General features: G+C 53.1%; 2 protein-coding genes and 1 pseudogene across 3 annotated transcripts in view; 2 read left to right on the top strand and 1 right to left on the bottom strand.

Moving 5' to 3' along the window:
* Window positions 1–2,295: 2,295 nt before the first annotated feature.
* Window positions 2,296–5,448, bottom strand: LOC115863111 (heterogeneous nuclear ribonucleoprotein A1-like; annotated as a pseudogene).
* A 671-nt stretch (window positions 5,449–6,119) lies between these two features.
* The window catches only part of QSOX1 (quiescin sulfhydryl oxidase 1), a 41,042-nt gene continuing 19,915 nt past the window's right edge, over window positions 6,120–27,246 (top strand). For both annotated transcript variants that reach the window (XM_060285830.1, XM_070043863.1), the window contains exons 1-4: window positions 6,120–6,474; window positions 15,675–15,775; window positions 25,202–25,247; window positions 25,797–25,899. In XM_060285830.1, the coding sequence (XP_060141813.1) occupies window positions 6,204–6,474; window positions 15,675–15,775; window positions 25,202–25,247; window positions 25,797–25,899 (521 nt within the window). In that variant the 5' untranslated portion in view covers window positions 6,120–6,203. The remainder of the gene's footprint in view (window positions 6,475–15,674; window positions 15,776–25,201; window positions 25,248–25,796; window positions 25,900–27,246) is intronic.
* LOC115850186 (heterogeneous nuclear ribonucleoprotein A1-like) lies at window positions 16,696–17,996 on the top strand. Its single transcript, XM_030851924.2, has one exon. The coding sequence runs from the start codon at window positions 16,696–16,698 to the stop codon at window positions 17,764–17,766; it is 1,071 nt and encodes a 356-aa protein (XP_030707784.2). The 3' UTR covers window positions 17,767–17,996.

Below are 27,246 nucleotides of genomic sequence, written 5' to 3'. Positions count from 1 at the left end.
CTCTGGCTTTGACTGTGTTTGGCCAGTGGGAGGCAATGGCAAGACAGCAGAGGACTGGGGGAGAAAGAGGGGGAAGCGAGACTTTCCTGATGCCTCCCTGCTCTCCTCCTGGCTCTGTGTCCCTGGCAGTGGCGGCATTTTGGGGTCACCGCTCCTGTTGGGTGGCCTCTCTTCTTGGACTCCAGAACCCATTGGTCTTCCTCACAGGGTTCCCTCCCCTTGTCTCCTCCCATGGAGGAGTACTAAAAGGACTTCATCCTGTTGTCAGTCGCTAAGGACCTCACATCTCTCGTCGGTTCCCTCTACCCGCACACACCTCTGGAACCAGTCCATCCATTAGCACCCCACTCAGCAAAACTTTTGAATGTGCCTTCTTTTTTCTGCCATATCTAAGTGATACAGACTCTGACTACCTGTCTTCTGACTCTCACAACTGGTATTCTAACCAACCCTAGCTATGGAGATGTTCATCTAGAAGACCAAGAGGCAAGTTCTGAAGAGACAAAGCAAAGATTCTGGGCACCTGCCTTACAGCGGCTCACACCGTCTGATCCTCAGTGCTAATGAGTAAGTGGAAAGTCATCTAATGCTCTGCTACCACATGACATATTTTACCTAACACTGTTCTTTTGCTCACCATCATTATCTGTACTGGTGTATCAACTGCATTCCTCTTACCATCTATCTCATTTTTGGTGGACAGACTCCCCAATTCCTTCTCTTTTATTTATGCATAACACATGAATGATTCACAAGTGGGAAAGTCAGCAGGTCTCCTTCGACCTCAGTCTTCTCATCTGTAAAAATGGGATAATAATACTCTCACCCTCATAGGGTTGGCATGAGGATTAAATGAGTAACATCTTTAAGTGCTCTGAAGAGCAGATGTAAACTATTAGCCAATACTATCATTATCCTCTCATCTGATTTCTCTTGCCTCACTTTCCTATAGCCTCTATGCAGGAAGGGGAACAGGGAAGTTGGCTAGCTTTCAATGCTTTCCTCAGCCCACGTTTCCCCTCCACACCCCATTCCTGAGTAGATTTCCTCCTCTGCCACCTTTTCATCCCAGGAAGCTCCTGGAAGGGCAAGCAGGGAAGCTGTGATACTTATGTTTTCTGCTTTCAGTTCTAGACCAGTGGTTTTCCAATGGTAGCCTGTGGACCCCTGGGGTTCCCAAGAAGCCCCATGGACCACAGAAAGTGGTTATTGCTGTAGGTCACAACTTTCATCTTGCTTTTTTTAAATTTTATTTTTTATTAAAAAGCTCTTTTTGGAGTATAGTTGATTTACAATGTTGTGTTAGTTTCAGATGTACAGCAAAGTGAATCAGTTATACATATATCCACTCTTTTTTTTTTTAAGGTTCTTTTCCCATGTAGGCCATTACAGACTATTGAGTAGAGTTCCCTGTGCTATACAGCAGGTTATTATTAGTTATCTATTTTATATATAGTAGTGTGTATATGTCAGTCCCAATCTCCCAATTTTCCCTCCCCCCAACTTATTCCCTGGTAACCATAAGTTTGTTTTCTACCTCTGTGACTTTACTTCTGTTTCATAAGTAAGTTCATTTGTACCCCGCCCTTTTTTTGTGTGTGTGGTACACAGGCCTCTCACTGTTGTGGCCTCTCCCGTTGAGGAGCACAGGCTCCGGACGCGCAGGCTCAGCGGCCATGGCTCACGGGCCCAGCCGCTCTGTGGCATGTGGGATCTTCCCGGACCGGGGCATGAACCTGTGTCCCCTGCATCGGCAGGCGGACTCTCAACCACTGCGCCACCAGGGAAGCCCTGTACCCCCTTTTTTTTAGATTCCACATATAAGTGATATCATATGATATTTATCTTTCTATGGCTGACTTACTTCACTCAATATGACAATCTCTAGGTTCATCCATGTTGCTGCAAATGACATTATTCTGTTCTTTTTTATTGCTGAGTAATATTCCATTGTATATATGTACCACATCTTTTTTTTTTTAAAAAAAGACATTTATTCAGCGTCATGATCAGACTATTACATTTAGCAATCAACAGCATGGGTGCAAATATATATATATATACATTAAAATGCTTTGTTGGAATGCTTTACACTTTCCACAGAACAGAAACTAAAATAACCTGTTGTACAATTAGTCACAAATACAGTCCTCGAGTGTTTTTGCCCATACACATGAGCACTGTCTAAAACGTGTCTTCTTTGTAGCAGCTAGGCCCTGCCACCACTGTGCTTGGCCGAGTTCACAAATCCATTGTAACCTGTAGCTTCCCTGTCACTTCCCTGGCTTCCTCTCCTGCTAAGCTTTGTTTCCTGGCAGTAATCAAAACCTTCTGCCACTGCCACAGCTACTGCTGCTGCTGGAACCACCACAGCCACCTTGGTTTGGGGGTTTGGCAAAGTATTGGCCTCCACCACCATAGGGGCCAGAACTTCTGCCTCCAAAGTTTCCTCTTTTCATGGGTCCAAAATTTGAAGATTGATTGTTGTAACTGCCAAAATCATTGTAGCTTCCACCACCTCCAAAATTGCTTCCATTGTTACTAAATCCATTATAGTCATCCCCACTGCCACCATATCCACCACCACTGCGGCTGCCACCAAAGCCAGCTCGACCACTGAAGTTTCCTCCATGATCAAAGCTGTCATTCCCACCAAAACCCCCTCCACGACCACCACCAAAGTTTCCAGAACCACTTGGACTTCTTTGGCTGGATGAGGCACTAGCCGTCTCTTGCTGAGATAGGGCTTTCCTTACTTCACAGTTGTGGCCATTCACAGTGTGGTATTTCTGAATGACAATCTTGTCTACAGAGTCATGGTCATCAAAGGTTACGAAAGCAATGCCACTGCCTCGGTCAGTCATGATTTCAATCACTTCAGTTTTCCCATACTGTTCAAAATAATCTCTTAGGTGATGTTCTTCAGTGTCTCCTTTAATGTCACCAACAAAAATCTTTTTCACAGTTAAGTGGGCACCAGGTCTTTGAGAATCTTCTCTTGAGACGGCCCTCTTTGGTTCCCCAACTCTTCCATCCACCTCGTGTGGCCTTGCCTTCATGGCCGCATCCACCTCCTCCACAGTGGCACACGTGACAACCCCGAAGCCTCTGGAGCGCCCGGTGCTTGGATCCCTCGTTACCACAGTCTGTGAGCGCTCCCCGCTGCTCACAATGGCTCCTCAGACTGTCATCGGTTGTTTCAAAGTTCAGACCTCCGATGCAGAGCTTCCGCAGCTGTTCGGGCTCTTTGGGTGACTCTGACTTAGACACGACGGCAGTGGAGGCGGGCGGGGGGGAGACATCAACGATGCTTACTCAGCAGCATCCACGGGCAGAAAGGAGATCTACCGAACGTATCTCTTTACCACATCTTCTTTATCCATCCCTCTGTTTATGGGCAGCTTGCTTTTATTGGAGACTCCTTTTAAGATTCTGTTCGAACAGACGTCCAAGACTTAAAGTTGAAAATCCCTGTATTGGGCTTCCCTGGTGGCGCAGTGGTTGAGAGTCCGCCTGCCGATGCAGGGGACACGGGTTCGTGCCCCGGTCTGGGAGGATCCCACATGCCGTGGAGCGGCTGGGCCCGTGAGCCATGGCCACTGAGCCTGTGCATCTGGAGCCTGTGCTCTGCAACAGGAGAGGCCACAGCAGTGAGAGGCCCGCGTACCGCAAAAAAAAAAAAAAAAAAAAAAAAAAATCCCTGTATTGCTGTTCTGAGATATTGAAGCCCCAGATTTTACAACTCTCAAGGCTAATTTCTTTGGCCCCATTGCCAAGAAACTTTATTCCATTCAAATCATTTGTATTCTTTTCCATTTCTGATGTTCTGAAATAGACATGTGAACAAGCAAATCTTCGTGTACTTATGTGAGTTGTGCTTCCCAGGTACTCTTCATGTTTAGCCAAAACTGTCCCCTTAATTCCCAGGGAATTCCCTGGGGAAGATAACTATAACATTTTTTAACAATAGAGACATGTGAAGGCACTTGACTTTTCCTGGCCCCTGATTTAGCCACTGGAGTACTTCCACCCCTTGGAATCCAGGGTTGCTAGGGGACTATCTATGCAGTTCAAGACTTTGAACTTGAGAATATGTTCAAAGCCTATTCTCTGTTCAGGCACAGAGAATACGAATTCATGAAGGGAGCAAAGCTCCAACCTCCAGATCTCTGCCTGGAATGCTCTTATCTCACATTGCCACAAGTTTCCCTCCCATTCTTCATCTGGGTCTTCGCCTCAAATGTTATCCCGTTAGAACTGCCTTAAGACTGGGGCAGGAGGAGCCCCTACCTTGTCTTCTGAGCTCTCTGGCCCTCTTCCAGCCACACCTCTTTCCACAGAGCTAGAAGACCATGGGCCAAGGGGATGAGTCCACCCAAAGCCCCTGTGCCTCACCCCTTTTAGATCATACTGCGGGTGCACGAGACCCTAGAACTCCCTACCCCAGTAGCACCAGGCCAGCTTCTAGAGACTGCATCAGCCTTTTTCCAACGTCTGTTCTCTTAAGGAACCAAGGAGAGGCTATTTGCTGGAGGTATAGATGGAGCTCAGATGTGCAGACAGGGATGCTATAGGTGTGGGCACAAGTTCCCTTGAAGTATGGGATAGAGCTGGGGTGCAAAGAGTAGGAGGAAGGTTGAGGGCCAGGGACCAGTTACCACCTAAGCAGCCCCATTCCAGTGCACATCTTGGGGGAAGTCTGAGATTTCTAAACTTAAGTTTAGCCTTCCAGATTATTATGAAGGTATACTTGTCAACATGAAAGGACAGGAATTTTACATAACAGTTTAAATTGGTTTATAATTTTAAATTATGTAGACATATGATACGTGTGCCTCCATTTGCACTATTTACCCTGGCCCTGCAAATATCAGGGATGGGCCCATCACTGACCTCCCTGTCTAAAATAAAATACCACTTCCTCTGTCACTTTATTCTTACCCTATTGTACGTGTCTTCATAGCCTTTGTCAACATAGGATCTACATTTACATCTCTCTATCCCTATCCACACTAGAACGTAAGTTCCATGACTGTAGAGTCTTGGTTTTCTGCCTCAGCCTTAGTACCTAGAGCAGTGCCTGACACAAAGAAACCACTCCGTAAATGTTGAATGAATAACAAATCTAGTCTCAGATGGCTTACAGGTGAGGTGGCCTAACCCAGCAGACACAAAGGGAAAAGATCACGTGACAGCACTCTGAGGAATGCCTGCTCCCGTTAAGATAACTCAGCACTGGAACTACAAAAGGTAGACCACAGAAAATTAATCATCAACACTTTAGTACACATGAACACAAGATTAGTTATCAGGTTACTCGTGAGAGGGATATGTAAGTGAATATGGAGATCTGTGTGTAGGCTGGAGAGTTAGATGTGGGGTACCTGGGCTGCTGGGAGCCCCAGTTGGAGGAATCGTCCTAACAACCTTGGGTGGCCAGACCTGCATGCTGAGGGAACTCTGATTCCACCCAATGGACCACGCCAATCCAGCCCAGACTAAAATGGAAGGGGGCCTCTAATTCATAATTAGGAAGCCCTCAAATAATATTTTCCTTAGATGATCACAGGCCTTGGGGAGTGCGGGGTGTGGGCACATCTGATCCCTGTGGCGTCATAGTGGTCACAGAGTCAGAGACTGTCCTACCACCCGTCCTTCTCTCCCACGTGCTTCTAATTCACAACTTCTTATCGCTTGGTGGGATCCCCAGAACCTTCTGGGAACAGCATAAATCGGTCCAATCTATTCCAACGGACTCTTTTCCGGTTGGATACGGGGCCTGTGAGAGGCCAAATGACTTCCCAGAGTCCCCAATAGCGACAGGAACGCGGGCCCGGGACTCTGCCCTGCGGATGTCTCACACCTATCGTTTGGCGGCGCGGGGGGGGCTCCGGGCCCTGGGCTGAGCTCCCCGCCTCCTGGGGCCGAGGCGGGAACCCGACTAGCTCTGAGGTCTCGGCGGACCGCGAAGGGGGCGCTCGCAGCCGGGCCCGGACTCCAGCGCCCGGTTCCGGTTTTCGTCCCTCGTCGGCTTTCCTGCCCACTGGCCGGCGGGCGGGGCGGGGAAAGGGGCGGCACCAGGCCACGGTGGGCGGGGTCACGTGGCTCCTCCCCGCGACGGAGACAAGAGGTGCGGTGGAGGCGCCCGGCACCAAGTCGTCCGAAAGTTGTGCGCAGTGGTAGACTCCGCGCAGCTGCAGAGGATGGAGTGCTGTGGACGCGGCTCCGGGCCGCAGCCGTCGCTGCTGCTGCTGCTGCTGCTGTCGCTGCTGCTGGTGGTGTCCGGCGCTGGCGCAGCCCCGCGCTCGGCGCTCTACTCGCCCTCCGACCCGCTGACGCTGCTGCAGGCTGGCACCCTGCGCGACGCCGTGCTGGACTCCCAGAGCGCCTGGGCGGTGGAGTTCTTCGCCTCCTGGTGCGGCCACTGCATCGCCTTCGCCCCGACGTGGAAGGCGCTGGCCAAAGACGTCAAAGGTGAGAAACTGGGTGCTGGGGGAGGCTCGCTCCCCTCGCCCCACCTGGGCGGATCCCCGCCACCTGCCTCACGGAGGCCCCTTCAACGCTCTCCGCTTCCTCCTGCCTGTCACCTCCGCCCATCTTCCTCTCTGCCCCTCCCAGTTCCCCCCAGTTTCTCAGCCCTCAGCTCCATCTTTAGCTCCCGCCCCTCCCTTTCTTCTTCCTCTTGACCGGTGTCCCGAGTTTTCTCCCCGTCCCCGCGGTCTGGGTCCCCAGACCTGCTCTGCTTTCCTTGTCAGTCTTCTGCCGGCTTATGGCCCCCATACCTGCGACTTGGTCTCCTTTGTTCCTCCTCCCTGACACCTTACGGCTTCCTGTAGTTCAGCCTTGTGGCAGACCCCTTCCTACCAAGTTCTCCAGCTGCGGTGGGATCAGTGTTGGCGAGAAAAAGAACTGATACTCATTCTGCCGCCGCCCCTATTCCCACTCCCTCCTTCCTTTCCCCACCCGTTGGCTAGTAGACCCTGCTGGTAACGTAGACTTCCTTTCTCAGCTGTATCTTTGAGGCAGAGTTTCCCTGTTTGCTGTTTCCCGGCCGCTCCTGACCTGCTGCCTCCAGCTCCTTAGCTTCTGGGCCACATCCTTCTCTTTCCCCCTCCTTCTGCACCTTCTCCTTCTGCTTCAACCTGTGAGCCCAGAGGCCCGACTGAGGGCAGCCTCTTGGTGTGGGTTTGGCCCTTGCTCCATTTTCTCCTTCATTGGCCTGACCACTAATACCGTATTTCCTTCATTCTAAGAGACTGTCAGTTGTGAGACCCACCATTCATTTACTAACAGCCGGAGGGGTAGAGGGATAAGACGACCGACTGCTAATAGAGTTATAGAGATTTAAAGGTGTACTCCATTACAGAAAGGTTAATGTTTTTAAAAACTTAAGATTGGAGCTGAGTAAATATGGCAACAATAGTAATGAATATTTATTGAGTGCTTACTGTATTGTACGTCAGACACCTTCCTGAGTGAGTACTTGATGTGTATCATCTCAGAGTTTCCTTTGCACAGGTAAAGATCCCTGTGGTGTCATCCATCTGCCTAGACCAGGTAGTGGGTATTTGGCGGGGCTGGCGTGGCGTGATGGTAGTGGTTTGCTTCTGATTTGCTGCCTCTGAATGGAGTTATTTCCTGATAACTAGGTGATGCTAGGGCCCTAGCAGGGCTGCTGACCTTCAGCGGTCACTGAATGAGGCATCTTAGGGCGTAGGCCTCTTCCTGGAGAGGGAAGAACTGGAACTGTTGTTCCCCTGCTGTGCCGTTTTCTTGATACACTCAACTCTTTGCGGTAGAGTAGTGCATTTGTAGATGTTGGTTTTCAAACTCAGGCCACCTCTTCCCTTGAGCAGCTTGCAGGGTGGTTCCTGAAGTGGTTAGATGGAAAGATGTATCATCTGTTAGCCATATGGTCTTGGAAAGGTTTTTTTTTTTTTTTTGCGGTACACAGGCCTCTCACTGTTGTGGCCTCTCTCGTTGCGGAGCGGAGGCTCCGGACACGCAGGCTCAGCGGCCATGGCTCATGGGCCCAGCCGCTCCGCGGCATGTGGGATCTTCCCGGACCGGGGCACGAACCTGCGTCCCCTGCATCGGCAGGCGGACTCTCAACCACTGCGCCACCAGGGAAGCCCGGAAAGTTATTTTTAAACAAAACCGATGAACCGTTTTCCCTCCAGTTTACACGCAGACACTTGTCTGCATGCCTCTCTGTTCCCATCACTTGAATGTGCCATTTCTCAGCAGCTCTTCACACTGCATCATTTCAGTGATGTCAGCACATCTGGTCAGGGCAGGAGGTAGGAAGAGTGTTGAACTTGGAGCTGGAACACCTGAGGGGCACTAGGTGTTCAGGGGACACTGTGGGCCTGAACGTCATAAAAATTCCTACATCAGTTTACACTTTGAGGCCATAGAAGTCCCTTAATGGCCGCAGGTGGACTCAATCTAGAAGATTCTTACATCTTGAGAGTGCTGAACAGAAAGATTAGCTTCCAGCTGACTCATGGGTTTGGCCTCTGGCAACCCAGAGTTTTCCAATGAATTGCACATCCAGATTCTGAACCAGCCTGCTCCTTGATGAGGGTTGCCACTTCCCAAAGGGGTCTTCTCCCCAGTGCATGGAGTGAGAGTTTCCCTAAAAAAAGCAAATCAAAACTTAACGTCAGAAAGGAAAATGGTGTCCGTAGAGATGAACCACAGTCCATGGGAGATGGGAGATTCAGGTGAGAACTAGAAGTCTCCCATGAACCATGGAGGTGTCAGCCCCCTAAGCAAGATCATGTTGGGGGGAGCGCTGGCTGAACCTGGTGTTGGCCTGCAATGATAAAGAATGCTTCCACTCCAATCCAAGGAGGTGTTTCCTGGTGAGGCCCTTTAACATCTCCGTATTCTGAGGTTCCTTGAGAAAGTTTGGTCGTGGGCCGGCAGAGGGTTGCTCTCGCACCACCCTGGGCCCATGGGCCTGTGGCCCCTGCCCTCTGCCATTGGTATGAATGCCTTGGGTAGGAGCAGTGAGACTGTGGAAGGTCATGAGAGGAGAGAAGAATTTTGCAACCCTGCCCAACTGGCCTCAGGCATTTAATCTGACTGGCCCCGGCTCATTTCTTCAGTAAATTGTAGGCTAGGTTCTCTGCGGCAGTTGTTACCCTGGGGCAGAGCGCTTGTTTCTAAGTGTCTGGCTTACCCCTTTCTATTCCAGAGCAACTCTTACTGCCTCACCGTGTGTTTGGGAAATTGATTGTGTTCATTTTAGACCTTCAGTCCTCGTCACTGGCTAATCAGTCAGCAGATACTTGTTGAGTGACCTCTGTGTGCAGAGTATTGTTTACATTGCCATTGGGTAAATCACACAGCAGGGAAATTGGCACCAGTAAGAAGCTGTATTTGAAAAGGGTCAAAAGAGCATAACTCAGTCATTTCTTGTTTTGGGAATTCAGGGAAGGGGAAAGTGACAGAGGCCTGGTCACCAAAGGCCTTTATCTAAGCAGTTATTTATTATACACTTGCCTTATGTCAGGCACTGTGCTAAGGGCCTCTATAGGCCACTGTTGTATATAATCTTTATGAGAAAATATCTGAGCAACAGATAACTTTTTTTTTTTTTTTAACCGATAAGTAACTTGCCCAAGATTACACAGATGATGGAGGGGGTTCTTTTTTTATTTTATTTTTTTCTATTTTTGGCCCCACCATGCAGCATGTGGGATCTCAGTTCCCAGACCAGGGATCAAACCCACGCCCCTTGCAGTGGAAGCACAGTGTCTTAACCACTGGACCACCAGGGAAGTCCCTGGAGGAGGTTCTTTTTTTTTTTTTAATAAGTTTATTCATTTATCTATTTATTTATTTTTGGCTGCGTTGGGTCTTTGTTGCTGTGTGCAAGCTTTCTCTTGTTGCGGCGAGTGGGGGCTACTCTTGGTTGTGATGCGCAGGCTTCCCTTTGCGGTGGCTTCTCTTGTTGCGGAGCATGGGCTCTAGGCACGTGGGCTTCAGTAGTTGTGGCGCACTGGCTCAATAGCTGTGGCTCATGGGCTCAGTAGTTGTGGCTCACGGGCTTAGTTGGTCCACGGCATGTGGGATCTTCCCGGACCAGGGCTTGAACCTGTATCCCCTGCATTGGCAGGCAGATTCTTAACCACTGCGCCACCAGGGAAGTCCCTGGAGGAGGTTCTTGAACCCAGCTCTTCCTGACTCTCCAGAGCCTGGGCAGGTGGAGAGCGGGGAGAAGGAGGAAGCATACTCCAGGTGGGAAAATGACCTGTGCAGAGTGTGGAGATGAGATTTGTAAGGCGTGGGTGTTGAGTGACAGCAAGCAGTGTTGGTTTCCTCCTTTTCTCTCCCAGGGCCGTCCTCTCCTGCTTGTACCCGTGCGCTGCTAGTGCAGAGCCTGGCGCAGGGTAGCAGCTCACTGAACACTCGTGCAGACCAATGGCACAAGCCTCACGGGCTTCCAGATGAGGCTGTGAGTGACCAGGTCTTCTGGGGCTGCCGTGGCTCCTCTTGACTCAGACCTGGGGTGTCATCCAGGTGTGAGGGGCGGGGAAGGCATTTTGTCCACGTCATGACCTCACTGCCCAGAAGCCGGCAACAAGGAGGAAGGGATGTCGTGGTAATGGCATAGGCCTGGCCAACTCCCTGTGTCAGGAGGACTCCCGGAGACTCAGGCGCGGGTCTCGTTCTGACCTCTCGACCTGACTGGCTCTTGTGGTTTGGGTGGGTCTGGCCCCTGCCTTAACAGAGGCCCAGGCTGCTTAGCACTCAGAGGCCTCATGGCCATGCTTCTTGGCGAGAGTGTTTTGCCATCCAACACCCCATGGTTGTCAGAGCTGGGAAGGACTGGAGACACCTTCATCTTGGCCCTCGTGTGACCGGTGAGGAAACGGAGACCCAGAGAGGAGATGTGTGGAGCTCATGGTGCTTCGACCAGTTGCAGCTGTCTGCAAGCCCTGTGACTCTGGGTCCTGTGCCCCTTCCTGGCCTTGTGAGTGGGGTGGGTATGCCGCCTGTGACTCCAGAAGGAGCCCATCCCCCTCACCAGAAAGCATCCCCTCTCCCGCCACCCAGGGTCCGCAGCTGTGCTGCCTACACTTCCCTCCCCTCCCGTCCGCTCCATTTGCTCATTTACTCTGTCAGTGGGGAGATTACTTTGCCAAGGCAGTAATTGCACCAGGAAAGTTTTTTTTCTCCCTAAGAGTAGGGCTGGACTGAGACTGCTAATCCTTTTGGTGTTAGGCCTGCAGGTTGTGGTATTAAGTCACCTGACACTTTAAAAAGCCTCTCTCCCCCAGCTCTGAACCTCTTTGACAGCAGTGCACTTCCCGTAAATGCAGCTTTGCTTTACCAGTGGAGCACCCAGATAAGGGTCCTCTCTATTCCTGGTACCGTTACTAGAATGACGAATAGTCAGGTCTGCAGTGATTAGGGTCAGAACAGAGCTTTGTAGGTCATTATGGCTCATTAGGGTATTGACGTTGATATTCCTGGGAAACATTTCTCAGCCCGGACTCTCCCAGCACCTGACCGGCCCCAGGCTTCCCCTCCCCCTCCCCCTCCCCCTCGGGCTGGGGCTGGTAAGAAGAGGCACCGGTTCCATTTCGTGGAGGTACAGGGAATCAAGGCGTAAAGAGAAGGAGTCCCGGACCTTCCAGGAGCTGGGAGCTGAGAACTCTCAGGCATCACCTCCCGCCTCCATCCCCATTACTAACACCCACCCCACCCTGTCCCCTCTGAGTTTCCTGGCTGGGAACAGAGAAGCTCTCTGTTGTGTCCTGGGCCCTCTCGAGACCACCGGGGAGGCTCAGATCCTGGGTTCAGATCCCACATTCACCACTGATTAGTTGTGTGCCTCGGGCACAGTTATCTGATCTCTATTTTACAGTCTAGAGATGAATAAACACCTCCTTACTTTCTTCATAGCGTAGCTGCGCACCTACATTGGGCACATGATAAACTCTCTATATGCCTGATATCACTATCATCTAAGTGAAGGCTGAGTCTATGATATTGACCAACTCTTGGGCGTTATAGAGAATGGTATGTGGCTAGAAGAGGAAACTGTCTTCACCATTTTCTCTCTCATGGGGAAGGTTGTGAGTGGAGCAGACAGCAAAAGTATAAAGGTAGCATCCTGACCCTGGTGAGGCAGAGGGACAGAAGTGGGGTTTGGGGTCTGGTAGCCCTGGGACCACTTGGAGGTCTCTTGGTCTCTGTCCTCGTTTGTAAAGTGGCGAAAATGGTGCCCACCTCCAATGGCGGCGGTGGAGTGGGAGAATCTGGAGGACACAAAATCTGTGGACGCTCGCTGAACACTAGCTTTCTGTCCTCTCCTCTCCCTGTGCCTTCAGAGCCTCATGCCCCAGCGGGCAACAGACAACAACTCTGGCCCGAGGGATGGCGGCCTGCACTCTTGGAGAGGAGAGGAATGGAGTGGTTGAGGCCTGCTGTCCTTGGTCCCTGCCAGGTGGCCTTGTGAGACCCCCTGCCAGGGGCCCTCACTGGTGGAAGGACACAAAAGTGCCACTCTTCTGCCCTTAGGTCTAATTGACTTGCTGATTCTTTTGAGAACAGCCGGGCCTCTCCTGGGGGTCTCCCTGAAAAAAGCCCTAGATGCAGAGCCGGAGCCAAGCCTGACATGTGCCAGATGACCCTACAGGGTGACCTGTGCTTCCCACCCTCTGCTGGGCCTCCCTTGGGCAGGAGAGGAGCCATAGAAAGGAGGCCTGGGCTGCTCTGCCTGTGATCCAGGGCAAAACCCCATCCCTGGGCAGCTCACGTCTCCTGCATTCACAGGTGACGGGCATTAACCTCACCCCCTGCCTGGACCTGAGGATAGAGTAAGGCTGAGAGAAGATGTTCCAGCCCTGTAGCGGCCCCGGGACTGGGTCAGTTGTATCGTTCAGTCGACAGTCACTGAGCACCTATTGTGTGCAGGCTAATGGGAAAGCTAGGCAAGGAGGATGCAAGGATGAAGAGACGTTTAGGGATGGACAGGCTTGTAACTGTGTGGTGGAAACGAGAGCAGGGTCCTGAGCCTTGGGCTTGGGGGAAGAATCCCGTTCAAACTGAGTTGTACCTGACAACTGGGAGTTTGTTGGGAGGGTAGGGGTGGCTGTGGGAATAGCCTAGATGAGCATTGTGCTTTCAAGGAAGGAGAAAACTTTCAGCGTTCTTGGAGCATAATTTGGGGAAATGGTAAGAGGAAGCTGGGTGGGGAGGGACCAGATTAAGAATGGCCTGATGCCTGTTGGGTTTTCTTCTAGAGGCAATGGGAGCCCCCGAAGAATATTGAGTAGAGAGCGACATAGATCTGCAGATAGAAAAGATCACTGGTGTCTGGGTAGCCTGGTGATGGAGCATATTAGAACCTTGGCCAGGAGGGAAATGAGACATTTCATCTGGACAAGAAACCCTGCACTAGCTCCCTAGGAGGGTGGGTCAGAGGCGACGTGAGAGGTAAAGAACCCGGGGAGAGGAGACATGGGGGAGGGCAGGAAGAGACTCGGGACGGGGGCGGGGGGGGGGGGGCGGACAGGACAGGAAGCTGGTTGGTATTATTGGTTCCACGTGGCTGGACTGCCTGACTCTGTCCCTCCTACGTGGTGCTGGCAGTGGGGGAGGGGTCGGGGAGAGCAGAGTGTCAGGGAGGGCAGGAGGGCTGCTGTGCCGAGCCCAGTGTGGAGCAGACCCTGGTCACTGACCACAGCAGGCTGCCCTTCCAGCTAGATGTAAAGCTGAAGGATGCAGGCCGTTCGGGTTGGCGTGTATTTGTAGCTCAAACTGTTGCCCTCCTGTGCTAGGGGAGCCGATAGCTCGCCAGAAGGGGTTTGGTGAGATGGGGTAGCGGGGGATGTTGGGGAAATGGCATCGCAGTGTGTGGCTCACCTGTCTCTGCTGAACACTTCCATTCACACCCCACTCCCCCGTCCCCACTCCCTCCCTCCTGCCAGGATTCAGTGCCAAATGTCCATTGCCAGCAAGAAAGGAGAAGGGGAGAGGGGCTGGGGGGGGAGCGGGTGTTGCCTCTGGCCTACCTCACAGTGCCAGACCCCCTCCCTCGTGTCACCCCAAGAAGGACCAGCTTAGTTGCTCTGAACCTTCGGAGCCTTTCCTTTGAGGGATGGGTCAGGGGTGTCTGGGAGGCATCCTGGCTCTTAGACTATACATCTGTTGTGGAAGTGAGGGTGACACTCCTACCCTGGGCATAAAAGGTTCTGGGAGCTCTGATGCCTTTGGAAGTAGTGGTTTTTCAGATGTTGTAAGGGAAAGGTTCTGGGGCGAGGTAAGAGGTTCCGGCAAAGCCACAGGTCTCAGGGATGTTATTTGGATATTAGTCTTCCGTCATTAGCGAGTTCTGCGTGGGCTGCCTGTGTAAGTCCCCCCACCCCATCCTGTGCTCCAGGTGGGAGGGGTAGGGCCCTGTGGGGAGCATGTGTGCCCTTCCCGACTCCTCAGGCAGCCTTGCCCCTTCCCTCATCGGCCTGGAGATGCCCGCGTCGGGGAGGGTGCTGGGGAGCCAGCCCTGAGCCCCAGGCCGGCGCGCCCACGCTGGCCCCTGCCTGCCTTCCCGCGGCATCGCCTCTGCAGCCCTGTTCACTCTCCCCTCCTCATCTGCTCACCCCGTGCCCTGGTTGCCTGTCACCTGGACTGACGGTCAGGGCTCCACTCGGTTCTCGCCTTTCCTGCCAGGCCCCTGCTTGGTGCCCAGGGTTGGTCTGCCCTGCGGCCACGTACCTTCACAGCCCCGTGCCACACGGCGTGGCACCAGCGCATCGCCAGCTCACCGTCTGTGCAGCTTCACGTGCACATCCTCCATCCCGGCGGGAGCAGCCTCACCGTAGTGTGGCACTTTGGTAGGTGCTCCCGGGGCACCTGACCTGGAACTGGAGCTCAGGAGGCCTGCCCGGTAGATGAGTTTGTTTTCTGTTTCCCAGATCCGGGGCTGTGGCCCAGAACGGTGCCATTGTTCTCTCTGCCAGTAAGTTCCAGCGGAGGGAGGCCTTGTGGCCTGGGGCCTGATGAAGGAGCAGGGTGCCCAGGCAGCCGGCCTGGGGAGCTGCTATCTTCCAGACTTTGGCCTCAGGGCCTCTTTCCCTGTGGCTTCTAGATCCCAGGTGTCTTCGCCTTCCTCCCCTGCACTTCTGCCTCCACCCCTGGCCGGGGGGCTGGTCCCCACCACCCTGTGTCCCACCCACCCAAGCTGGGCTGCTGGCCACTACCTCTGGCCTCAGAGGCCTTCACCGAGGGTCCACGGGGGAACTCAGCCCTCCTGAGGCGTGCTCTTCACCCCTCTGGAACTGATCCTCTCCAGAGGGCAGCAGAGACAGAGGCAGTATCCCAGGGGCTTTTCCCCGAGAGGGCCAGGCTCATCTCATCTCTCTCTTCAGCTCCTCCAGCCCCTGTGCCCCTCCCCAACTGCAGAACAACGGGGGACACAGCTTGCTGTTCTGAGTGGGTTACCGGAGCTATTTAACTGTGTGCTAAGCACAGGCTAAATGCAGAATAACCCAACTATCTCCGAGGCCGTGTTTTGAGGAAGGGGTGACCTTTCTCCTAAGAGCTTTGGAGGCAGGTGCCGTGGGCACTGGTGGCGGTGGGCGAGGTCAGCAGGCAGAGGTGCCAGCCCCTCTTACTTACCTCAGGGTTTTTTTCGTTTCTTTTTTTTGTCCTTTCAGGTTGGAGGCCGGCGCTGAATCTCGCCGCCCTGGACTGTGCTCAGGAGACCAACACCGCAGTCTGCAGAGACTTCGACATCCCTGGCTTCCCGACTGTGAGGGTGTGTGACCAGGAGGGGCGAGCGGGCTCGGGGGCAGTGCTGTCGGAGCACATTGTCAGCTGCTCCATGCTTCCCTGGTGTCTGCCTGACTGCTGGGCTCTGTGGTGTCCTCCCAGGCTTCTGGGCTTGACCTGCTTAAATCACAGCCCCTAGAGCATGTACCTATTTTAGAGGCAGAAAGGGATGTGAGCTGGGAGGCAGAAAAGAAAGAGGCTCACTTGGTCTGGCACATGCTCCCCATTATAAGGAAAAGGGGCTGTGTGTGGTTGTGTTGGGATGGGCAGATTGTAGCTGTGAGAACTGATCATCACCTGAGCTGGTGAGAGCTCCCAGCTCCCAGGGGCCTCTTTCCAATCAGTTCCTCTCCCGCCTGACCTCCCAGCCTTAGAGGGCTGATCTAAACCCTGTGAAACCGGGCTTTAGGCTCTGACCCACCTGTAGGCAGGATCAGACTCAGGGGGTCTCATGGTCCCCCAGAAAAGGTCCCCTGAGACAACTGGCCAACCTCATCCTCATCAGGCAAGTGCCTTGAACCCAAGAGGCTCAGAAGTGACCTGGCAGGAGAGCCTTAGCCCAGTGCCTCGGGCGGCAGGGATCTCCATCACGGGAGACATCACACCCAACACGCGAGGGCCCTGTCACCCCGCCTCTGGCTGCAGGTAGCACGGGCTCTCTGATGAGGCCCTGCCTGCCAGCCTGCCCACTGCGGGCATCAGCCACTTAATTCACATCTGGACAACTTCCAAGGCTCTCACAGCAGAGGCCCTGGGAAGCCCAGCGCAGCAAGGCTGTGCCGTTATACTTAGCACCCTCCCCAGAGCTCAGGCCCAGCCGTAATCCAGTTAGTTCTCTTCCAAATTAAAGAATCCAAATCAAAATCTCCCTCTCCACCTATAAATAATTAGCCTGCTCCCACCAGAATGGCATCTAGAAAAGCAATTTCCTCTGTGGCCACTAAGAATAATCAGGAGATACGTTCGGTAGATCTCCTTTCTGCCCGTGGACGCCACCGAGTAAGCATCGTCGACGTCTCCCCCGCCTCCACTGCCGTCGTGTCTAAGTCAGAGTCACCCAAAGAGCCCGAACAGCTGCGGAAGCTCTGCGTCGGAGGTTTGAGCTTTGAAACAACCGATGACAGTCTGAAGAGCCATTGTGAGCAGCGGGGAGCGCTCACAGATTGTGTGGTAACGAGGGATCCAAGCACCGGGCGCTCCAGAGGCTTCGGGGTCGTCACGTATGCCACTGTGGAGGAGGTGGATGCGGCCATGAAGGCAAGGCCACACGAGGTGGATGGAAGAGTTGGGGAACCAAAGAGGGCCGTCTCAAGAGAAGATTCTCAAAGACCTGGTGCCCACTTAACTGTGAAAAAGACTTTTGTTGGTGGCATTAAAGGAGACACTGAAGAACATCACCTAAGAGATTATTTTGAACAGTATGGGAAAACTGAAGTGATTGAAATCACGACTGATCGAGGCAGTGGCATTGCGTTCGTAACCTTTGATGACCATGACTCTGTAGACAAGATTGTCATTCAGAAATACCACACTGTGAATGGCCACAACTGTGAAGTAAGGAAAGCCCTATCTCAGCAAGAGACGGCTAGTGCCTCATCCAGCCAAAGAAGTCCAAGTGGTTCTGGAAACTTTGGTGGTGGTCGTGGAGGGGGTTTTGGTGGGAATGACAGCTTTGATCATGGAGGAAACTTCAGTGGTCGAGCTGGCTTTGGTGGCAGCCGCAGTGGTGGTGGATATGGTGGCAGTGGGGATGGCTATAATGGATTTAGTAACAATGGAAGCAATTTTGGAGGTGGTGGAAGCTACAATGATTTTGGCAGTTACAGCAATCAATCTTCAAATTTTGGAGGAAACTTTGGAGGCAGAAGTTCTGGCCCCTGTGGTGGTGGAGGCCAATACTTTGCCAAACCCCCAAACCAAGGTGGCTGTGGTGGTTCCAGCAGCAGCAGTAGCTGTGGCAGTGGCAGAAGGTTTTGATTACTGCCAGGAAACAAAGCTTAGCAGGAGAGGAAGCCAGGGAAGTGACAGGGAAGCTACAGGTTACAATGGATTTGTGAGCTCAGCCAAGCACAGTGGTGGCAGGGCCTAGCTGCTACAAAGAAGACACGTTTTAGACAGTGCTCATGTGTATGGGCAAAAACACTCGAGGACTGTATTTGTGACTAATTGTATAACAGGTTATTTTAGTTTCTGTTCTGTGGAAAGTGTAAAGCATTCCAACAAAGGGTTTTAATGTAGATTTTTTTTTTGCACCCATGCTGTTGATTGCTAAATGTAATAGTCTGATCATGACGCTGAATGAATGTGTCTTTTTTTTAAAAAAAAAAAGAATAATCAGGGAATGCCTTTGAAGACTGAAAAGCCAAGCATTGTCCCTGGAACAAGATATCTCTGAGTTCAGGGGCTTCAGTTGCCAGGCAGAACCATGAACCATATCTGAGCCTGATGAGGCCAGGAGAATTCATCTGGAGAGCAAGGCCCCAGGCTCCTCCAGCAACATCCAGCTCTAACTCCATGTGACCTTTCTGTTCTCATGGCCAGTGAAATCCTGCTGCGTTCAGGGTTTCCACAGCCCCGGAGAGCTCCCTCCCACGCTCCTGTTACCACTTAGGGTCAGGGCCCAAGCCCCCATTCAGCTGGCCTGGGGAAGTGTCCTGAGCCCACAGCTACTGCCGTCTCATTTAGAGGTGGCAGCGGAGACATTGTTTGTCAACTGTCTCTTTTAAGTAAAAGGCTTCCATGACAGGGCCATTGTCCTATCCTTGGCCCCAAGATGTGTAACTTAAAATATTCAAAATTACTCTCCAAGGGGAGGACGGAGCCCTCTGTTCCTTCTGCTGAGGCAGGGCAAGCAGCCCCGCGTGGGAAGCTGGGGGAAGATCAGTGTGGCAGCAGGAGTCCCTGCACGGGGGAAGGGGGTTGGCATTGGTCCCGTGGCCAGGTCGGGACATCCTGTGGGGGTTCGGTGGGGGCTGGTGCCTGGGACATTCTGTTTCTGTCTGAAAGAGGCTGGGGCTCGGGGGGTTGGAAGGAGGTGGCCCAGGTATGTCGGGAGATCCAGAAGCTTCTCAGCACCTATCTGAGTCATTCAGCACACACAGCCTGAGTGCCCCCAGTGACTAATCATCTCCTCAACCGCCCATCCTGCTGTGGGAGGGGTGCTGGCAGGGCCCTAAGCTGGGCTCCTTAACTGCCTTCACACTGGCGGCATCTGGCTGGGCTGGGCTGAGCTGGGCTGGTAGTGACCTGTGCATTTCTTACGAGCTCCAGAGACCAGTGTTGTGACCTCCCCTCGGCCAAGCCCTCCCAGCCTCTCCTGAGGAGCCTGCAGTTCAGTTTCAGCAGGGAGAGGGGCTCTGTGCCCTGTCCTTAGGGCTCTGGTCCAGGGTGCAAGTGGTTCTAGCTCCTGATCAGTCTCTGTTCTAAGGCCCTAAGCAGTGGCTTTCAAACATTGTTACTGTGACCTGCAGCATTTACAGTGAGATCCAGAAGCTGGTTTGTATCTGTTAGCCCTAAAACAAGTGTTTCATAAAACACTATTCTTCATAAGTGCAGTACATGCTATTTTCTGTTCTATGTATTTTTTAAAAAGTACTGGCTGTGATTCACTAACTTGATTTTACAACTTACCACTAGATTACTTCTAGTGTTTGGAAAACACAACTCAGATTCCAGATCTCCAGAGATTCTGGCCCGTTGAGACCCCGGTGTGCGTGTGGGCTGTGTGGCTGGACCCCCTGGGAAGCAGTACACCCTAGAGGTGGGCCTGGCTGCCAGCAGGCCAGAGAGATGGCCCTGTACCTGTCTGCCATCCCCTGGGGACTGGAGCCTGTCCTCACTCCCACCCATCAAGGCTGAGAGCTCTAAGATGAGGACATGTGTTGAACAGGGGGAGAGAGTGTCGCTGGTATGACGGGGACAGGCCCGTACAAGAGTATGGCCACTCCCAGTAACATGTGTCATTGTCCCTTTCCTCTGCCTCCTGCGCCTTGTCTCCGTGAGCAAACAGTGCGCTTCTACCAGCCCAGCCTGTTTAGCAAACAACTGGCCCTGCAAGGCGGTCCAGCTGTGTCCGGGCCCTATCAAACTGGAGCCGGTGGCCATCTGGAAGAGAACAGAGAGGGGGAGGGAAAGGTAGCTTAAAGCTGGTTTTGGCTGGAGCTTGGGGACCTAGAGGCTGGAACTTCAGGGGTAGAGGCTTTGCCAGTGGGCTGCAGGAGTGCCCCTCAGTGGGTAATGGAGTAGGACCCTTTGTAGCCAAAGGCCTGGCTGGGATCAAGATTACAGGAAGCAGCAGCATTGGGTGGGAGAGGACAGAAGTCTTCCCTTTGCAAGATTCTGAGGAGATAACTGACACGAGTTCAAATCCTGGCTCCCCTGCTTACTGTGACTCGGGAAGTCATTTAATGCCCTAGCCGCTGGCCTCAGTTTCTTTGTCTGAAAAATGGGATGATAATATCTACCTAATAGGATTGTTGCCAACTATGAAATGAGGTCTTACGTGGGAGAGTGCCAAGACACTGTGGTATTAGCCAAAGTTCCATAAATGTTAGTTGTCTTCCTTCCTGTTGCCCTATGGGCTCGTGGTAGCCCCTCTGTGATACCCCATTTGAGGCAGTCCATCCATCAACAGCCGTTGAGTGAATATTTGCTCGGGGCACAGCACTGTGCTCATCATCATGGAGAAGCCAGACCTGTAGGCCATGGCCAGAAACATAAGCGAGGGCGTCCAGACAGGAAGGCGCTGCGCTCAAGGGCACTCAGAGCTCCCAGCTAGTTGACAGGCAGAGAGTGATGTGTACATGGTGAACGCTGGAGGAGTTTGCCTGGGGTCACTGAGTTCTTTCCTTCCCACATCAGAAGAGGACTTCATGGGGGAGGAGGAGTTCCCGAAGGAGGGGGACTTCCGAGTGGGTGGAGTTTGGCTGGGAGAGAGGAGGAATGCGGGTAGGATGTGAGAGCAGAGGATGTGGGTGGAACAATGTGGGGAGTTGAGAAGGCTGGTCTGGCTGGAGCAGAGGCTCTTGTGCGGGGCTGAGGCAGGACCCTGGAAGGAGGGAGCCCAGGGCTGGCAAGTCCTTGAATTCAAGGCTGGGAGTGGGGAGTACCGTCAGGGCTGTTACTTTTTCTGGCTCTTGTGAGATGTCAGGGAGGAGGACAGGACTCAGAAAGACATCTCCTGCCTCTCTCTGGAAAAAGGAGATAGGCCCCCCTCCCAGCAGTCACCTGCCCTCTGCCAGGTCTCTCCTCCGCTGACGGTCCACGAGGTAGGAACGGTTGAGCTGGTGCATCCTCGCAGGCTCGCTGTAGGGATTTGGAGGTCACTCTCCTTAAAACTTGTTTTGAAAGCTTGGATTCAGTGCCATTGATGGTTGCCACCACAAAGCGTGCTTTCTGTTTAGCCTTATTTGGCCCCCAGGAAGGCAGTTGCTCCTGGATAGGTTGGTAAAGACCTGCCCAATGCCATCTGGTCACCTGCCTTTGGGGAGACAGGGAGGGTTCCAGGGGCTCCACGGTTGGGGAGGGCAGAAGCTCCTGTGTCAGGTGTTGAGAGGAAAGGGACTGGGTGCTGACCGCTTCTGGAGGAAAGGAAACTCCCTGCTGGAGTCTTAATTGCCTGTTTCCAAGGAGTGGTAGCCCTTTCCCTTGGGTAGGGCACACGCCTCCAACAGCTGAATTAATAAGGATGCAGATTAATAAGAGGACAAAAACGTGCCCTGACTTGATTTTAATGTGATTTTTGCATGAGCTTCCAAGCTGATCAAAGGGTAGAGATTCTCTGTTCAACTGAACAGATGTCCTTTGAGTGTTTCCATGTCCTAGACACTGTGCCAGGCACTGTGGGGCTTGCAGAGGTGAATAAGCTATAGTCCTGCCCTCCCAGGTGGGAGGTGGATGGGTGGGAAGTGTGGGTTCAAGTCCATCGTAGCTGAAATGTAGGGAATGGGGGCGGGGCAGTGGGAGGTAAGTGTGGGTGGAGGCAGATCCTGGAAGGCCTCGAACGCTCTGAGTTTGGACATTATTCCTTGGCAGTAGGGAGTCGTGGAAGGGCTTTGAGGAGGAGGGACATGATCAGACCAGAATTGTCCCTTAGAAACCCAAACAAAGTGGCAGTGAGGGTGATGGCTCTATCATTTGAAAAGATGGAGCATATGACCATTTCTGAGGGCATGAGGCGGGGACAGGTAGAGACAGTTGTAGTGGCCCAGGAAGCAGGTGGTAGGCTCTGGTCTAGAAAAGGCAACTGGTCTCAAGGACTGTAGAAGAGATATCACAAAGGTCAAGTTCACAGACCACAGGAGTTGGTCTGGGTGATGGGGAGGAGGGCGATCACTGGGTGAGGGAAGGAACATGGGTGGAGAAACAGGTTGTGGGAGGGGTGACTCAGTCTTGCAGAGTGTGTGTATATTGGGGGAGGGCTGCCCTGACACCTGGAAGAAACAAGTTAAGACAGGTGAGGACCTGAGACGGGGTTCAGGTCACGAGCCATTTGGACAAGGTAGATGACATCAGCAAGGGAGACAAACAATGGGTTGGTTTGTCCATTCACCCATTTATTCACTCATTCATTCAAAAGCATAGCTTGAGCCCCTCGTTTGTGACAGCGCCTCCCAGGGCTTTTTAAACAGCAGAGTGCCATGATCCGACACGTGGCTGGAGGAGAAACTGGGGGCAGGAGATGGCACAGGAGAGGAGTCCAGAGCAAGGCTGGGACAAGGGCGAGGGGAAGGCTGTGAAGGTGGCCATGAAGGCCCGGGCAGTGTCAGGAAAACCAAGGGAAGGTGGTGACATGAAGGCAAAGAAGGAGAGTGGCGGGAAGATGTGGCACAAAAAAAAAAACCCTGGCCGAGGGGGGAGAAACAGGCAGTGATAGCATCAGATACTGCAGAGAGAGCAGGAAGGGCTGGAAGGTCATTGGACCAGCCAAAGAGAAGGTCAGCTGAGCTTTCCAGGAGTGGTCCCAGCTGAGCGGTGGGGGCATGAGCCGCAGCCAGCTTCGCGGGAAGGAAGAGGACTGAGGGCAGACACTGTTTCGAGAAATTTGGTAGCACCGGGAAGTGCTGGAGAAGCCTCTGTTCCCATCCTCCATCCCTTCGTGTCCTGTTTTTTAACTTTAGATTAGGAGGATCTGAACCTGTTTGCAGGCCTAGGGAAGGAGCTGGTAGACAAGGGGAAAGATGAAAGAGAGATTAATTGATAGGAAAAAGTTCCTCTAGAGTGTGAGGTATGGGAACCAGCCCTCACTTGGTGACATTGTTCTGGAAGGTGGCTGGGAAGCTTCTGGGGACAGAAGGGAAGGCTGCGTGACTGAAGTAACTGGAGAGAGGAGGGGGCCTTCCCTGTGGCCCTGTACCTCATGAAGGAGGGGAGCTCTTGGAATTCCTGCACTCCCCTCTTGCAGGCTCCTGTCTGACTCCCCACTGCCCACAGCTGGGGCCTTCAGAAGGCTCAGCTGGGGTCTGGGGAGGCCGCCCTTTGATGGAAATAATGCCAGGCCCTTTTCCTAAGGCACCTGCTCAGATCTTGGAGGCCTGCTGGTTGAAGAAGAGTCAACCACACTACTTTACAGTGGCTGACAGTAACAACTGTAGCCGTGGAGAGCCACATGGCTTAAGGCGTCAAGACGTCAGTCATGTTTTTATGCCTGTGGAAGCAAGTTGAAGTCTGTTCTGTCTGTACAAGGGCACCATCGCTGTGAATAACTGCAGCTGTAAAGGTCATCCTCTGGGTTACTATCTGTGAGCAAACCAAACCTCAAATAGGTGTGTCTTTTATTTTGTTCCTGAGAAACAGTGGCAGCCCATAAATGCCTTAACGTGCTTTATCTACTTGATTTCCTGTCACAGTCCTAGAAAACTCGGCTCGTTTTTACAAGCATAAGGATAGCGTATACTTTTATTCATTCAAAATGTATTCAGTGACTGCGAAGAACACTCTTATGAATATATGTGGCATGTGTCCGTGGCTGGTTTTCACCCAGAATAAAAGTTTATATGAATGCTCCAAGTAGAGAGAGGATAACACAGGGTCCAGGTGAGGTCAGCAGTAGCGGGAGAAGGTTGCAGGTGGGGAGAGATGGGCGGCTCCTCTGCATCTTTGTTGTTCATGGGGATGAGGGGGGAAGGTGACCTCCAGATTTCAGTTTTCTGCCTACAAATGGCTAGAACCGACAAATCTAGCTGATCCGTGTTTCCTAGGGTTTCAAAGGAACGAGGGAAGGGGCTGATGACGATATAATAGTGATAATGTTAACATTTATTGATTTCTTACTGTGTGCACCAGGTACAGTGCCAAGCACTTTGGATGTATTGTCATTGAATCCTCGCAGCAATTCTGCAAGGTAGATGGTGTCGTCCTCATCTTAAAGATGAGAAGGTTCAGAGAGATTAATAGAGTGCCCAAGGTCACACAGCAAGAGCATAGCAGAGCCAGGCCTTGAACCCAGGTCCGGTAGACCTGAGGGCCTGCATTCAGCCACCAGCTTGGGATGAGGCCGAGCAGCCGTGCTACTCGGCAGAGGCCCAAGGTGGCTACAAGTAGCCCCGAGGTTAGGGACCTCAGGAGGAGGCCTCTTCCCAGACTGCAGGCTCTCCCCCAGGCAGTTAAGTGGCCATCTGTCAGGACAACTGAACTCTGTTACCTCCTGAGCCCAGGAGAGCTCAAGCCAGAGTTCTGGCAGCTCTCCCACCGCTTAGACAGGAGCTCAGATTCTAAGGAGTTGTCCTCTGTTCTCTCTGTCCTCTCTCCCAAGGAGGCAACAGACTGGGCCTGGGTGTCATGTACATGGGGAGAGAGTTAAACTGGCCCATCTGTAATAAGGCTTGTTTCTTCAGGGGCTCAAGCCCACCCCTCAGTAGAACCAAACTGGACACCCCTCCCTTCTGGAGTGTCTGCTGAGCCAGGCTGGGAGTCCTCGGTGGCCAGAGACATGAGCCTCGCTGCCCCTTTTCCAAGATAAGGAGCCAGGACAGATCGCCTCAGAGAGCAGCTAACGTTGTCCAGGGTGTGTGCGGGGGGCGTGAAGCGACTTCACTTTATTTTTTTGGATGGGTCTGCATCACTTATTTATAGAGCAACTATTTTCTAGTCCCTATGTGCCGGGTCCCAGCACTTTGTAGAAACAGACCCCCCTCAGCCAGGTGTCCGAGCCGCAGCTTCCCGGGGTGCTCCAGAGCTGTGGGGGTGGGGATCAGATGCAGGACACCAGGGAGAGGAACCAGGGTCCCGCTCCAAGAGCAGAGACCTCCTGCTCTCATTTTACAGATAAAGAAACTGAGGCTCACGAAAGTGAAGTCATTTCCCCAAAGTCACCCCATTTAGTAAGCAGCTGGGTCTCAAACACAGAGCGCTCAACTGGCGCGGGTGTTGTGCTCTTAGCTCCACTGACTCTTTTCTGTGTGTTTGCTTCCAGTTCTTTAAGGCCTCTTCCAAGACCGGCTCAGGAGCTACACTGTCAGGTGGGTGTCCCAGCTCGCGGGGTCTCATTGGTGCTGTTAGCATCTTTCTCCCCCTCTTTCGCCTGGGCTTCTCCTGGGGTGAAGAGAGCCCAGCAAGGTCTGCAGGGTGAGGAGGTCCCCACAAACAAATTTGTGTTTTCCTGGAAATGTCGTTCCCAGCCAGCCTGGAAGATGCCTTTGGGAAAACAAGGCTGAAGAAGCCCTTCCATTTGGGCCCATCCGGGAAGCAGGGAGGGTCACACGTTCCCAGAATAGCCCTTCTTGTCCAAGTGGGGTTGACACGCAGAGGGGCAGCCAGATAGCGTGGGGAGGGCCCTCAGGGCCAGGTCTGAGGGACTCTCGCCTGCCCTGAGGGATGGGTCCCCCTGCCATGCTTAGGACCACAGGGGTGGGATGCCCCCACCCCTCATACAGAGGAGGACTGAGATGTGCTCTGCTTTGCTCAGCTCATGCCCTGGGCCCTTTGCTTCCATGAGGCAAGCTGACAAGGGCACTGGGATTCATTCTCCTCTCTTCACACACCTTGCCTGTGTCCATCCTCATTTACAGTGGCTGGTGCTGACGTGCAGATGCTGCGGGAGAGGCTCATTGACGCCCTGGAGTCCCATAATGACACGTGGCCCTCCGCCTGTCCCCCACTGGAGCCTGCCAGGTATTTGGGGCTGGGGCAGGCCCAGGGCAGTGTGACAGGATGGCAGGCCTGGCAGTGAGAGGACAGTGGGGGCAGCAGGGCTGGGGACCGGGCTGGTTCTTCCTGTTGCCTGAGTGGTGGACACTCCAGTGGACCAGAGCCCAGAGCTGCCTGGAGCAGCTGGTGGAGGGCTTCCCATTGCTGGAGGTCCTACCCGAGGAGCCCTGACTTCCTGGGGCTGACAGGGATGCAAGGGCCCATCCCACCCAGTGGGAAGAAAAAGACGGGAGGGGTTCTCTGGGTCATACCTGCTGCTGCTTCTCAGAACCTGGAATATCGGAGGGATGCAGCTGGATTTCACATGATCTAACCCAGGGAGGGTCCCTGAGAGGGTGGGCGTGGGGAGGAAAAAGGGAGACCAGATGCCGTTTAGAGGAAAGGGGATGGGGGACTGAGAAGCACAAAGCCCTGTAAAATGAAGGTGCTCATTTCCTGAGCCATAGCAGTGACCGGGGGATGGGGAGGTGACTCTCCTCCCTGGGCTGCAGAGCATCAGGTGGCTGGTGCTCTATATCTATCTACCTGCCCGGCAGCCTTCCAGGATCGCCTCCATTCTAGGAAAACAGGATAATGAGGTGCATGATGTCTCACTCTAACTCTCCCACAGAGGGAGACAGGTAGATTGAAAACACGAGGTCCTGCCCTTCTGGACGAGAACTCCGGATAGGAGAAAGCCCACCTTAAGGGGCCAAGAAGGAGCAAATCCAAGTACCAGCTGGGGTTGCTAGAGGGCGCCCAGCCACAGAACACAGTGAAGGTTCCGGATGCTGAGAAGGCCTCAGGAGGCAAACACTGGGGCTTCAGCGCCCACACTAAGTCTGCTGGTGTCTGGAAAGCTGAGGCCCTGCTGAGGGACTGTGTTTCCAAGTGTCAGTTGGTGTTGAATCCAACTCACAATGATTCTTTTATCATCTTTCCCAATTCTCCATCCTCCCAGAGGGCCTCATGGAGCCCCTGGACTGAGTATATGGTCTTGGTTTGGGGTTCCACAGCCAGACCCCATCTCTCCAGGAAACACCTCGCTCCTTCTTCCATTTCTCAATGATCTTGTCTCTGCCTCTCTCTCTTTCTTACACCCACCCTCCCTCATGGTGCCTTTTCAGCCCAGAAGATCTCAAAAGCAATCAGCCAGGTAAACCTGCCAGCCTCTCTCAAAGTGATCCTTCTAGAGAGCTTTAGGGAGGAGGCGGGGACCTGTGGTGGAAGGTGGGCTGCCTCTTCCAGAGTGTGAGTGGGAATGGACGGGATGGGGGCGAGTTACATGGTCAGCCGTCTGTGGGCTCGCTCTTCTGCCAGCCTTGGGGAGGT

The sequence above is a fragment of the Globicephala melas genome, chromosome 1 (assembly GCF_963455315.2).
Source record: "Globicephala melas chromosome 1, mGloMel1.2, whole genome shotgun sequence".
NCBI classification, from domain to species: Eukaryota; Metazoa; Chordata; class Mammalia; order Artiodactyla; family Delphinidae; genus Globicephala; species Globicephala melas.
The sequence above is the reverse complement of the archived record's forward strand: the minus strand, read 5'-3'. Positions and strand labels throughout refer to the sequence as shown.